Source organism: Sinocyclocheilus anshuiensis, unplaced genomic scaffold, assembly GCF_001515605.1.
Source record: "Sinocyclocheilus anshuiensis isolate Anshui unplaced genomic scaffold, SAMN03320099.WGS_v1.1 scaffold208, whole genome shotgun sequence".
NCBI classification, from domain to species: Eukaryota; Metazoa; Chordata; class Actinopteri; order Cypriniformes; family Cyprinidae; genus Sinocyclocheilus; species Sinocyclocheilus anshuiensis.
This window is the reverse complement of record NW_015557186.1, coordinates 2025297-2039162: the sequence shown is the minus strand read 5'-3', so window position 1 is coordinate 2039162 and position 13866 is coordinate 2025297. Positions and strand designations below refer to the sequence as shown.

At 36.7% G+C, this 13866-nt stretch overlaps 1 protein-coding gene across 1 annotated transcript; it reads right to left on the bottom strand.

Moving 5' to 3' along the window:
* Positions 1 to 8046: 8046 nt before the first annotated feature.
* Positions 8047 to 13866, bottom strand: LOC107678717 (thioredoxin-related transmembrane protein 4-like). The gene is made up of 8 exons (XM_016474086.1): positions 13757 to 13866; positions 13166 to 13281; positions 12030 to 12075; positions 11756 to 11884; positions 11589 to 11634; positions 10696 to 10797; positions 10189 to 10252; positions 8047 to 8659 (listed from the first exon to the last, which is right to left on the bottom strand). Exons 1-8 carry the CDS (start codon positions 13864 to 13866, stop codon positions 8421 to 8423), a joined length of 852 nt encoding a protein of 283 aa, XP_016329572.1. The 3' UTR covers positions 8047 to 8420.

Here is a 13866-nt window from a genome sequence, read left to right as displayed (position 1 = left end):
TCTCATACTGGCAGCACTTATTTTGATTTGCCGGTCAAAATAAAAGCTTGATGGTTTACCATTTGAAAATGAAGAAATTAAGATGAAAATATTAGTATTGTGATTTTACAGTAAAATAAAACTGTTTATTAATCTTTTATTTTACCATATTTATTTTGTACTGTTATTTCTATATATTTCTTATTTTGTTTATTTTTTTTATTTCATAAAAACAATATAATTAATATAATATAATATAATTATTATTGTTAATAATAAATATTTTTAATCTTTTTATTAATGTATTTTTATTCTATTAATGTAAATAATTAGGGTTAGGATTAAATGTTTTACAGGAAATGAATAATTGCATATGACAGTAAAAGGAACAATTATGTGCTAATTATAATTAAGTAAAAAGAGAAAAACTTTTTTTTCACGTGACCTTGATCATGCGAAGCGGGTTTCCCCTCGGGGAGAACCCCTTGGTCTTGAGCCACCACTGTAGGGGTCTCATGTACAGCAGGCCAAAAGGTATCACATTGGACGCAGCTGCCATCAGACCCAGCAGTCTCTGAAACTGCTCGACAGTGAGTGACAGGCCTTCTTTCACTCTCTTGACTGCCGTGAGGTTCGACTCGATCCGAACAGGAGACAAACGTGCCTGCATCGTGGTCGAATCCCACACCACGCCCAGATAAATGGTCCTCTGTGATGGAGACAGCACACTTTTCTTGGCGTTCAGTCTCAACCCCAACTTTATCATGTGAGCGAGAACGACATCTCGATGTCGACCCGCCATATGCTCTGATTGAGCTAAAATCAACCAGTCGTCGATACAATTCAGTATGCGGATGCCCTGGAGTCGCAGAGGAGCCAGGGCAGCAGCCACACACTTCGTAAAAGTGCGGGGTCAGAGTGCAAGTCCGAAGGGAAGAACTCGATATTGGTATGCTTCGCCCCCAAAAGCAAACCTCAGGAACTTCCTGTGTTGGGTAAGGATGGAGACATGGAAGTATGCGTCTTTTAGATCTATCGTGACAGACCAGTCCTTGGACCTGATCTGAGACACGACCTGTTTGATAGTGAGCATATTGAACTTCAGTCACATGACTGAGCGGTTTAAATGACACAAATCTAAAATGGGACGCAATCCTGCATCCTTCTTCAGAACTATGAAGTACCGGCTGTAAAACCCGGACTCTCTCTCGTGAGGAGGGACCACCTTCTTGTTCCATTACCAGAGCCTGCTCGGGGTCGACCAGAGTAGGAATGACCCCGCTGAAACACGGTGGTGGAGAGCCGAACTGAATACGATAGGACCCACGATGCAGGACCCACTGAGACACATTTGACAGTAGTTTCCACGCTGCTAAATAGTCTACTAAGGGAATCAGTCTCTCAAGACTGATCTCTGGTGTAATTGGAGCTGCTACATCGGTGCCCTGAAGCGGCGCACTGGCAGGAGACGGCCGATTTAGCAGCTCTAGAGACCTCCGAAGAGGTGGCGAGCTTCTCAGCTCCTCTACGTTTCCGGGCGGAAGGGACTGAGAGCAGCGCTTGCTGGAGACCCCGCCCAGCAGCCCCCAGAGTTAGAGAGCGGTGAGGGAGGAACCGCTGGAACACCGCCGCTTGTTTACGGGCCTCCTGGTACCTGTCGACGACCGAGTTGACGGTGTCGCCGAACAGGTCAGAAGGCGCAAGCAGGGCGTCCATTAGGCAGACCCTGTCTTTCTCTCTCATGTCAGACAGGGTCAGCCACAAATGCCTCTCCGCTGCCACCAGTGCTGCCATGGACTGCCCGATGGTGAGGAGGGAGAGATCAGCGGTTCGCCTTAACTCTGAGATGTCGTCAGATTTAACCTCCTTACGCTCATCTAACTCCTTCAGCAGGTCGGCTTGGTATGCCTGTAACATTGACATAGTGTGCAGACACGCACCAGCCTGACCTGCTGCCGCATACGGCTTGGAGGGCAATGCCGTAGATTTTGCCATGCCGCACCGGGGTACAGATTGCCCGCTCTCGTTCAACCCCACCACATTGCTGTAATAGTCAGAGGCGGGCCGAGAAGGTCCTGGCCCACGATCTTGATACCTCAGTGTGGAGATCGGGGAAAAACGATATTCTCCGGCGTGGAGGTGGTGGCCTGGCCCGCAGAAAGTGTTCATCCAACTTGCTTCCCTGCGGTTCAGCCTGTTTCTCAGCGGGCCAGTCGATGTTTAACTTGGCCACTGCACGAGTAACCACCTCCAAGAGCTCCTCATACTGGGGCGATTGAGGGGGCAAATCCTCCTCGACACCCACCACGTCAACCACCTCAGAGGAAGACAGGCGGAGTGTCGAGCCCTCTCCCCGGAGGGAAGTAACCGCAGAACGGGCTTCCGATCCCAGAGAGAGAGCGCCGGATCTGGCGGGTGAGGAAGAAGATAAGGACTCGCCCGTCTCCAATCCGTCCTCCAGATCCACCTGCGAACCCCACGAGTGCAGCTGCCGCTCCGCCTCGGCGGAAGCAGGGCCAGCACTGTGAGGAACGTTGGTGAAGGCTCCCTCCTCGAAGAGAGCCTTCCGGGAGCGAAGCGTACACAGTGGCATGCATTCGAAATGCGGGCAGTCGCACCCTCGAGAGCTGACTCCGCATGCTTCGCTCCCAAGCAGACCACGCACAGACTGTGTGTATCCCCGCTCGTGATGTAGCGAGGGCAGGGAGGCATACACAATCTGTAACGCGATCTACTATCGCCCTTCTGTTTTGTCTTAGCCTTGGCTTTAAACATAGTGGAGCTTATAGGGACAAACAACACCAAATAAGACTCACAACTAACAGTATGACTGACACACACAGAGAGCACTTGCTGAATGACAGAAAGCTGATGCCGGTTCCACCGCACGTGCTTTTAAGCTTCCTGGTCGTTAAGTCACGTCCGTACGTACACACACACAGACACGCATACACACATATATATATATATATATATATAATTATTATTATTATTATTATCATCACTTATATTATTTGATATATAGATATTTTATTGTATTAATTTATTTAGTTCTATTAATTGAAATAATTGAATGTAATTTAAGTTTTTAGTCGTTTTTACATGTTTTGCTTAATTGTCATCAAATAATGTAATATAATGTCTTGAAGGTCCTAAATAATTAAACTTAATTTTTAAAGTTTTTTAATACTTTTTTTTTGGTGTAAATGTCATCAGATAATATACCAGTGTCTTGAATGTCCTAAATTAGGCTTCATCCAGTTGACAAAATCTAATTTCTTGGAGTGGAATATGTTGCAGACATACTTGTGACAGGTTTCGTGAGATTCTCCCTTCTGTGAGTGTAAACCGTGGCAGTATTTTCTCTTCAGCGTGTGTAGGATGTTGAGATGTGCGTCTCTTCTCAGCCTCCTCTGCAGCTTTACGTAACAGCTTTGCAGTGCTTCACAACAGCTGCTCACACACCTCGACTTCACGTCACACCACACAGACCAGAACATCAGTTAACAAACTATCAAATGCTCATTCCTTCAAAACCTTTATTAAAATGACTCTTGTCCCAGTTAACCAATTCCTATGAAAACCAAGTCATGAAAACATGAGACACAACTGAAACGGCTCTCATATTCCAGCTCTGCTAATTCTGGACGTTCATCAACCAACTTCATGCTTTGCATTTAAACACTATTGAAGGAGGAACAGGTTTGATGTTGTTGTTTTGCTTTTGTTTGTTTTTTTCTTCTTCCACTCTTACAACATACATTTAAAATACAATGTTGGTCATACATCTTATATTTGTATTTGTCTATAAAAACCTCATTTGAATCAAGCATTTAAGCAGATCTAAAGGTTTTTAAGATCAAGTGAAATCAATTCAGCCTAACTGTTGGACAATGTTTGCTAGTTTCAGGTCTCTTCGAGCAAGCCATGGCAATTATTTTTACATAATTTTTTTTTAAAATATTTATTACACAATAATATTTAATGTCTATTCATTCATTCACTTACACAGAATAAGTGTAATAAGTTATGGTGTTATTTAGTATCACTGAGATATTATTATAGTTTTTAATAATATTTAGAATTTTTCACATTAATTTTAACGTTTTAGTAATTTTATTGTTTTTGTCATTTTTTATTAGCTTTTTTAGATGTCTATATAGTTTGAATTATATATCTATATCTATCTATATATATATATATATATATACTGTATATATATAGTTGCTGTTTTAGTTCACCAAGTTAAACTAAATAAAATGAAAAAGTACAAACAATTACTAAAAATTACTAACTAACAAATAAGTTTATTAATACTTTTTTAAATATTTTATTTTATTTCAAGTAACAGATTTGTTTATGGTTGTAACTTTAGTTTTAACTAGCTTATAGATGGAGTTTATTTGTTTGGAGTTCATGCATGACGAATCCTGCAACATTGCACATATTGAATGTTTCCATTATCTGATGCTTATTTCAGGTCTCGGATTTTCTAATAATCCTGATGAGTTGAACCAGGTGTGTTTGATTAGGGAGATGTGGACACTGTGCATGCTGGGACCTTCAGGACCAGGCTTGAGAAAAACTACACAACACTGCATATCAGCCCAAGTTTCTGCAGTTAATTCAGTTTCAAAAAGACTTGAATGTTTACGCTATCTGTTTGCATTCAGCTCAGTGGCTCAGTTGGACACGTGAGATGAAATTTGCCAAATTTCTGAAGGTGACCATCTAACATGTAAGTCCATTTGAGTTTTTTAAAGAACACCGCAACAAAAAAAACAAAACAAAAAGGAAAATGATTAGAAAATAATGGAAATTATTTATATGTCACTTGAAAAAATTATGTTTAATTATTCAAAATACATGGCTACTTGTGAATGCTAGTCCAAGTAAATGATTCTTGGCAGCTGAATCATGAATGGTGTACTTATGTTATTTAATAATAGAGACTAACTGACCCATGCTAACCAGTCAAACCCTGACCTCTTTTTACAGATGTTCTATGTAAACAGTTGTGTTTCTTGTGTCCTTTAAACATTATATAGTGATGCTTTTGAAATGTATTTTATCCCAGTGCTGTTTCCATTTTGAGGCAAAACACTACAGGTGAATAGGATAAAAAACAACAACTAGTAGATATCACCGTACTTCCCCAGTTGATTGATTACATTAAGAATGTAGTGCAAACTTGTTGCAAACTTTTTTTGTGTTACAAGTTCTGTGAAATATTATGTTTAAATATGCACTAATTTGCATACATTTTCCAGAACATAAATATGAATATTGGATTAAGCCAGGTTCAAAATTATTTCATTTTGTTGACATATTAGAGTTAAAGGTTTGTACAGAAGGCATTTTGGATTTCTTTTTCTATCACTCCATAAATCACAAAATACTGTCAACAGCCAGAAAAACATACATTTTCAATGTTTTTAGGAATAAAATTCAGGCGAATGATATATGAACAAACCCTTCAGTAAAAACCTTTAGAATATATATAGGAATAAAACTAAGTTTTGGTGTGTGTAAGTACTGCTGAAGTAGAGAAAAAAACACATTTTGAGAAAACAGCCCTTTTAAAATATGCATTATTGAAATCTACAGACGCAAATAGATGAAGTGCAATCAATAATAGAATTAGGCAAATGCTATATGAACAAGCCCTTCTATAAAAACTTTAAGAATACATATAGGAATAAAACTATAAATGCTGCTGAAGTGGAGAGAAAAAAACTCATTTTGAGAAAACAGCCCTTTAAAAATTATGTTTTATAATTAAAGATGCAGATAGATAAAATGTTATAAAATTAACACTTAGAAGTGCATTTTGGATGTTTTCTTTCCACTAGTCTGAAACGACACGTCATGAAAATCCAAACAGCCCAAAATCTCAAACTGACCAGTGCATAAAAAAAATATTTTTGCCTGTAGTAATGTTCTTTTTGAACCAAAATCATCTTTAATGCTGACATGACAAACTAAAATCCAAAATGTTTCGTATCAAGTCAAACTGTTTAATGAACATAAACCCAGCAGTTATGAACAGCTTACACGATGTTAACAATATAACAATCTCTCACACAATACAATGACAATAAATTGACAATAGATGTTCAGCATATGATAAAGGACACAGAAACATTGAACAGATGTGCTTGGTGTGTTTCTGTGCTGGTTACAGCTTACAAAAATTACCAACGTTTATTTGCTACACAGATTTAAACCGTCTGTCCAGAGTATAAAAAAGAAAGGCAATTGACCGTCGAGCCGCCAGTCAAAGACTGCACCGATTTTAATAACAAAGACATTGTGTCAGTTTTGTGCAAATTATGAATTCAATTTGCAATTACAGGGAATACATTACAAATCTACACTGTACAAAACAACATCTTCATATCATTGAGAAATACTTATCCTGAGACCTGGTACACAAAGCATCTGTCTGATAATATGCCGTGTTTATGGAACTATGATTATGGACAGTTTGTGCTATTCAACACTATATGCATCATGTGTGGATGAATGCTACAGTGCAAAAAATACTCTTCATATTGACCATACTTTAAGAACATTTCCTTCTGAAAACGGTCAGGATTGAGTTGTGGCATGGGAATGTGAAACATGAACAAACGAGGAAGCGTTTATCATTACAGCTAATTAAGGAATTGTGGTAAACACTATATGCATCATGTGTGGATGAATGCTACAGTGCAAAAAATACTCTTCATATTGACCATACTTTAAGAACATTTCCTTCTGAAAACGGTCAGGATTGAGTTGTGGCATGGGAATGTGAAACGAACAAATGAGGAAGCGTTTATCATTACAGCTAATTAAGGAATTGTGGTAAAACAACAGTGTAATGCATGAAGCTCATTAAGAACATGGCTTTTATACTTCACACCAAAATAAAAATAATCATAAGGTTTGCATTGCGACATTTTCATGACAATTAAGCACATTTCTCCACTTTAAGAACATTTCCTTCTGAAAACGGTCAGGATTGAGTTGTGGCATGGGAATGTGAAACATGAACAAACGAGGAAGCGTTTATCATTACAGCTAATTAAGGAATTGTGGTAAAACAACAGTGTAATGCATGAAGCTCATTAAGAACATGGCTTTTATATTTCACACCAAAATAAAAATAATCATAAGGTTTGATAGGTTTGCATTGCGACATTTTCATGACAATTAAGCACATTTCTCCCAAATTCTCATTATTGTAACGCATCAGTACCTTTTTCTGAGTTCTGTAATTTTCAGTTATTTTCATTACTCTTTCTACTCATTTTCATTATTTGCATTACAGTATAAAACAGGATACTGCAGCAAAGATATAGACAAAGTCAAAAAGAAAAAATAATTACACAATTTATTTTAAAAAATTATTAAAACCAACAAATACTAACATGATACATGAATATTTTAATATTTAAATTCATTAATTACACCTCTGTGCAGAGTTTGGAATAATTAGGATTTTTTTTTTATATTTTTGAAAGATGTCTCTTCTGCTCACCAAGGCAGCATTTATTTGATTAAAGATACAGTAAAAGCAGTAATATTGTGAAAAATTATTACAATTTAAAATGGCTGTTTTCTATATGAATATCTGTTAAAATGTAATTTATTCCTGCGATGCAAAGCTGAATTTTCAGCATCATTACTCCAGTCTTCAGTGTCACATGATCCTTTATTACAATGATTTCTGAAGGATCATGTGACACTGTATGTGCTTAATCAAAATGTAAAAAAACATATCAGCAACTATTAATTATTCATTAACGGGCTGCATTTTTCTCTTTTGTTTTTTTGAGGTGAAATATGAGCCTTTTTTTAGATATTGATCCTAATACATTGTAAACATGTAGTATGAATATCTGTTAAAATGTAATTTATTCCTGCGATGCAAAGCTGAATTTTCAGCATCATTACTCCAGTCTTCAGTGTCACATGATCCTTTATTACAATGATTTCTGAAGGATCATGTGACACTGTATGTGCTTAATCAAAATGTAAAAAAACATATCAGCAACTATTAATTATTCATTAATGGGCTGCATTTTTCTCTTTTGTTTTTTTGAGGTGAAATATGAGCCTTTTTTTAGATATTCATCCTAATACATTGTAAACATGTAGTTTTTGTAACTTCAGCATTAAAATGACTGTTTATGCACATTCATATTTTTGGCATTTATAGAAAATATAAAACTGTCAATGTTTGGCATCTTTCAGCAATCAATTTAAGCAACTACTCTAAACTAAACTGAATTAAACCGCAGCGAGAAGCAGGTAAAACGCACTGAATGCACAAACCACGTTCTGCATGTATGATGCAGAAATCAGCAGATAGCTGGCGTTGCTTTGCATATCTTGCAGATATGGCAGTTTCCTCTTGTTTTTGGTGGCAACTGCAGTGACATTATGCAGTGGCATTATGTTCCCTCAGTAGTGTTCTGCTCCTGCGGTTTGCGTTTCCTCACTGAACTCTCTGCTGCCCCCTCTGACGGAGGCTGATCGTTGCCAGCGTCTCCGTCGCTCATCGCTCCTTCCTCTTCGGTCGACTCGTCACCAGACACTCGCTCGCTCTCATTGTCCAGGTCAGATGCGCGCTTCTCCTCCATCAGGATGTCCTCCACCTCTTCCTCTGAGACTTCCTCTTTCACTATCACAACTGCACAGACATTGAAATGATTCATTATATTAGGGAAGATTCAATAACACCTCGAGTTTATTAAGTAAAGTTGACCAGGGCAGTTATTAAACTACTCGAGTAAACTGTTATTTAAAAAATAACTGAAATAAAAAAAAAAAAATTTAATTAAACTTATTTCAGCTAGTTGCCAATGAAACGCTTCTCATTTTTTTATTAAACTACTCGAGTAAACTGTTATTTAAAAAATAACTGAAATTAAAAAAAAAAAATTTAATTAAACTTATTTCAGCTAGTTGCCAATGAAACGCTTCTCATTTTTAAATTTAATTAACTTAATGTACTAAAATAGCTACAATTAAAACTGAAATAAACATTTATAAAAACTATGTAGACAAATAAGAATGACAAAAACAAAATGACTAAAACAAATTCAAATGAAAATGGAAAATATAACATTAAAACTAATTCAAAATATTAATACAATTATTATAGTATCTCGATGTGAAAATAACACTGAAACTGGACATTAAATATTCACAATATATTTGGAATGATTTCACTTGCGTTTTAAAATATAAGCAACAATATTTCAATTAATTTATGTGAATCAGTTCCCATTTAAAGTGTTAATTTAAGTAAATCGATTCAAAACTCTGATTCAGTACTGGTTTGTGTCGCCAATCTGTGTGTGTGTTTTTTTTTAATAAAAACAATGTGTTTGACTGATGTATCTGTGAAAAATGGTTTTCTAACTTAATATTTTTGTCTTGTTTTCCAGTACAAATATCTAAACATTCTTAAATCAAGATACATTAACATGACAATCAAAATGACCAAGTCGTGTTTTTTGAAAATGTATCAAAATGAAGTAAGCCTAAAACATGAAAAAATATTTGTCAATGGGGTCTGAAAAAAAAAAGTGTTTCCCTTTAAATTAAGTTTATTTTTCTTACCCCATAGACAGATATTTTGTTCCTGTTTTAAACTTAAACTCATTACATTTTGATAAATTTTTCAGAAAACAAGACTTCATATCTTGTCATTTTACCTCTTAACTAAAAGTATCTTGAACTAAAGAGTCAGAAATTCATAGTGTACTATTTAATATTAATAAATGGTAACACTCTACAATTAGATTCCATGTTAACTACATTAGTTAACACGAACTAACAATGAAAAATATTTCTAAAGTATTTATTAAACTTAGTTCATGTTAATTGCAACATTTATACTTTATTAAAATCAAAAGTTAACATTATTTAATGGATCTGAGCGGACATGAACTAACAATGAACAGTTGTATTTTTATTAACTAAAGTTAACAAAGATTATAAAATACTAAAACAAAAGTATCGCTCACTGTTAGTTAATGTCAATAAATACACTAACTAATAGGAACTTATTGTAAAGTCATACCAAAAATAGTGTGCGATATGCAATAATAAACATTTCAAACAGCATTATGCTACAATGTGATATTAGAAACTATAAACAACTTAAACACATAATTAGTGCAGAGTAAATAATAAGTGTGTTTCTAATCTCACCTGTTTTGTTTTCTCTGTGCTTTGGTCTGGACGGCCAAATGCAGTCAGCGATCAAAACCAGCATCTAATGGAGATATATTTACCATTAGACTGAACCCAGCAGCTGAAGTTCACTTTTGAACGTTTGATCCACTACATGCGAGAACCACCCACTGTATCCTCAAAAGAGCCGCAGAATCGAGCAGTGTTACACAACTCACCGTTGTATAATGTAGGAACTTCTTTTTCAATATTTATTATATAATTCCTTCTGGTGCAAGTCATCATGTATCTGTACAGTATGTGCGATCTGCTTCATAGAGCTCTCGCATCAGATGAAGTCAAGTGCACTTTGTTGGTTCCCTTTGGTAAATGGTCTTTTTAGATTTGTAGCAACGATGCTCCGTCCGCAGGAATATTTATGCATGAGGTACTTTCATGCAAAGAGTAAAGCATTTCACTTTAGGCTTGAAGCATGAATAATACATTAACCCATCTAAACTGTGAAAATGATGTTTTTAAACTCACCAGGCCGAGCATCAGTCCCATAAAGAGCGTAATGATGGCAAAAATCACATAAGAGCCCCAAGAAGGGATACCGAGAGTATTCATCAGGTACGTGTGGATTTGCTGTGTTAAATGGACAAAATAGAGATATATTTAATACAAATGACAAGATCAAATTCAGACTTGAAAGGTTTCTTCATAAAATAAAACTCCATTTGGTGAATGAACGCATAAAATGACACAAAAGGACGTAAGAGTATCAGTAAGACTTTACATTAGAAAATAGAAGATTAATAAATGCTTTTGAAGTATTTTTCATTGTTAGTTCATGTCAACTAGCTAATGTTAACAAATAGAACGTAATTATAAAGTGTTACCAAATTGCTCCATGACTCAAGCGTATAGCTTTAGACTTTAAGGAATTAAGGAATAGTTCACCCAAAAATTAAAATTAGCTGAAAATGCACCCACCCTCAGGTCATCCAAGATGTAGATGAGTTTGTTTCTTCATTCAAATTCCAGCCGTTTTGGCTTGTAAACGGTGCTTGATCTCTGCAGATTTCTCTCCTGATTCAGACCAAATGCCTTTTTTCACTGGAGGAAGCGTTATTATGGATTATGGACTCGTATTTTAGCAATGGTTTGAAGTTAAAAAGGTCTTAATGATGGATTTGTTTCAGCCTTTGTCTTCCCCAGATGTTAACTGATGGACTGAGTGGTGTGGATTATTGTGATGTTTTTATCAGCTGTTTGGACTCTCATTCTGACGGCACCCATTCACTGCAGAGGATCCACTGGTGAGCAAGTGATGCAATGCTACATTTCTCCAAAATTTTTATTTTTGGGTCAACTATACCTTTTTTTTTTTTTTTTTAAAGACAATACTACAGAACAAATTGCTAAATATTTCTTACTCTGATCCACACGGAGAGACGAAAGAGATAGGCCATTCCTGACATTCTGTAAAAGAATGGTTTTAAGCAAGGAGTTATATATCAAATGTATTCAATTCGAACAACTAATTTTATGTGAGGCAAACACATCAGCACTTTTTTTTCCAGATAGAAAAGGTTGTATTTACAGAAGAGAGGATGGCGACTTCCATCCTGGCACCGGCTCAACCATCGCCCACTTTTTCTGCACAACATACGCCTGGATATCCTCAATAGTCCGTGATGAAACGTATTTGCGGAAATTGCCATCTTTAGCGCTGTGGATGAGATGGCTTATTTTAGTATTATACTTTAAATATATGGCATTTTTTATAAAAAAAAATGGAACCTAAAAGAACATTTTGAAAGCCAGTTTTGTCATAACACCTTAGGGAATATAAATTCAGCCATCTGAGGACTTACTGAAATATAGTCGGCAGTGTCGTAACCAGAAACCTCCCACTCAGACCTGCAGAACAAAAGAACAGAGGACGGATATATTGATGCAGAAATACAGATAGAAGAGCGAGCACATCCTATACCGGCCAAAAAAATCCTTTCGGCATGGGAAGGCGGTGAATGGTCTATAGCAGCGCTGTAATAAGAGTAAAGCATGACAGCTTTCTGACAGTAACGGGCGTTTTCTCGCCGCCAGCTGAGACTTCCACAGAAACGTACGGGAGAGACGCCATTCAAGCCCCGCTGCAGGTGGAAGCACAAGACCACAGACTCCATTCACACCCGCATCATTAGCCGCTTAAATGCAATCTTTGCTTGCGTTTCAAATGCAATTAGTGTTCAAAGGGAATCGTCTAAACGGCTCTGGATATAATGGTACTAATAATAAAGGCTTTCATCTGCTTGTGATGTCACTCAGTGATGGCACACATCAAATATAGCTGATAATAACTGCAGGAGGAATTCAAATTAATGATCTGTTAAAAGCACAACTCAAGTTTGGCTGCTTTAAAGTCCCACTGTAGCTCATTTGAGCCACATGACTAAACTTAAAGGGACTCTGTGAGCAAACAATCCAGCAGTGTTCAATGTAAATGCCAGACGCACTGCTGTTGATCAGGCCGGATGCAAATAAGGCCTTCACACTGATGATAGTATCATACGCATATAATTCTTTTCAACGGCTCTGAATGTGGCTCATCCTGTTTTATAGTATCTTCAGACTTGCAACTGTTGCATAATGTCAAGATGTTTTTGCACTTACAGACTAATTGTAACCAAATGTATTTATATATACAGTATATATATATATATATATACACATATATATATACACATATATATATATATATACACATACATACATACATACATACAGGAAATACAATAAGTAATTGTAGTATTAGTTAGTAGTAATAACAATACATTTTAGTAATAACATTTTTGTATTATATTTTAATTACATTGTATTAATTAGCTGTGTGTGTATATATATATATATATGTATATATATACACATACACAGAGATATGTACACATACACACACACAGATAGATAATTTAAAAACTGCATCATATACAGGAAGAAGCAATGGTCAAACCTGGTTGTTGTGTAACGTCAACCCTGCCCACTGATATGCCCAGACTTTCACTTTGTCTTCCAAGATTCTCCCAGTCTGTTTGTAAATGTTGGCAGGCCGGACACCACGGGGCATAACTGATAAAAACACATGAAACAGAGCTATTCATTTACATGCATGCATGCATGCATAAATAATATATTATTTAATTGCTGCATATCGGATGTAAATGTGGGTGTAACCCTGGTGATGTGAACATGTCCACTGTAGGCCACTATTTACACAATAACATCCACAATATTTGTGCATATAGACCTGTATAGCATAGCATGGCGATTTGAAACGATTTGCGTTCATTTATATAAACTATTGCAGCAAAAAAAGAGATTTATAATCACTTCCGGTCAGAACTCGGCACACCCGTCGCTGCACAACATACATTGTTATTGTTTTTATTTAGACACTGTTACAGTATAAATTGTTACACTGTTGCAGCGCGCGGCAGATCAAAGCATCCTCGAATCCCAGCGCTAATAATCTGATCATTCACACCTGAATCCTGCAGTTTATGGATCAGATCAGATCAGATCAGATCACACACACCGTACTCACAATTTGATCATCCACTCGCCGTGCAGGATGAGCGTCCAGTTCGCGTCGGCCACAGTCAGCACATTACTTCTGCCATATTTCAGCATGTCAGCGCGTGTCAGTCCCGCCAT

Coding starts and splice junctions, on each gene's coding strand:
- LOC107678717 (XM_016474086.1), bottom strand. CDS start 13,866: ATGGCGGGACTGACACGCGCTGACATGCTGAAATATGGCAGAAGTAAT. Junction 11,885..12,029: donor ACACTGCCGACTATATTTCA/GTAAGTCCTCAG, acceptor TCTCATCCACAG/CGCTAAAGATGGCAATTTCC. Junction 8,660..10,188: donor GCACAGAGAAAACAAAACAG/GTGAGATTAGAA, acceptor ATGTCTGTGCAG/TTGTGATAGTGAAAGAGGAA.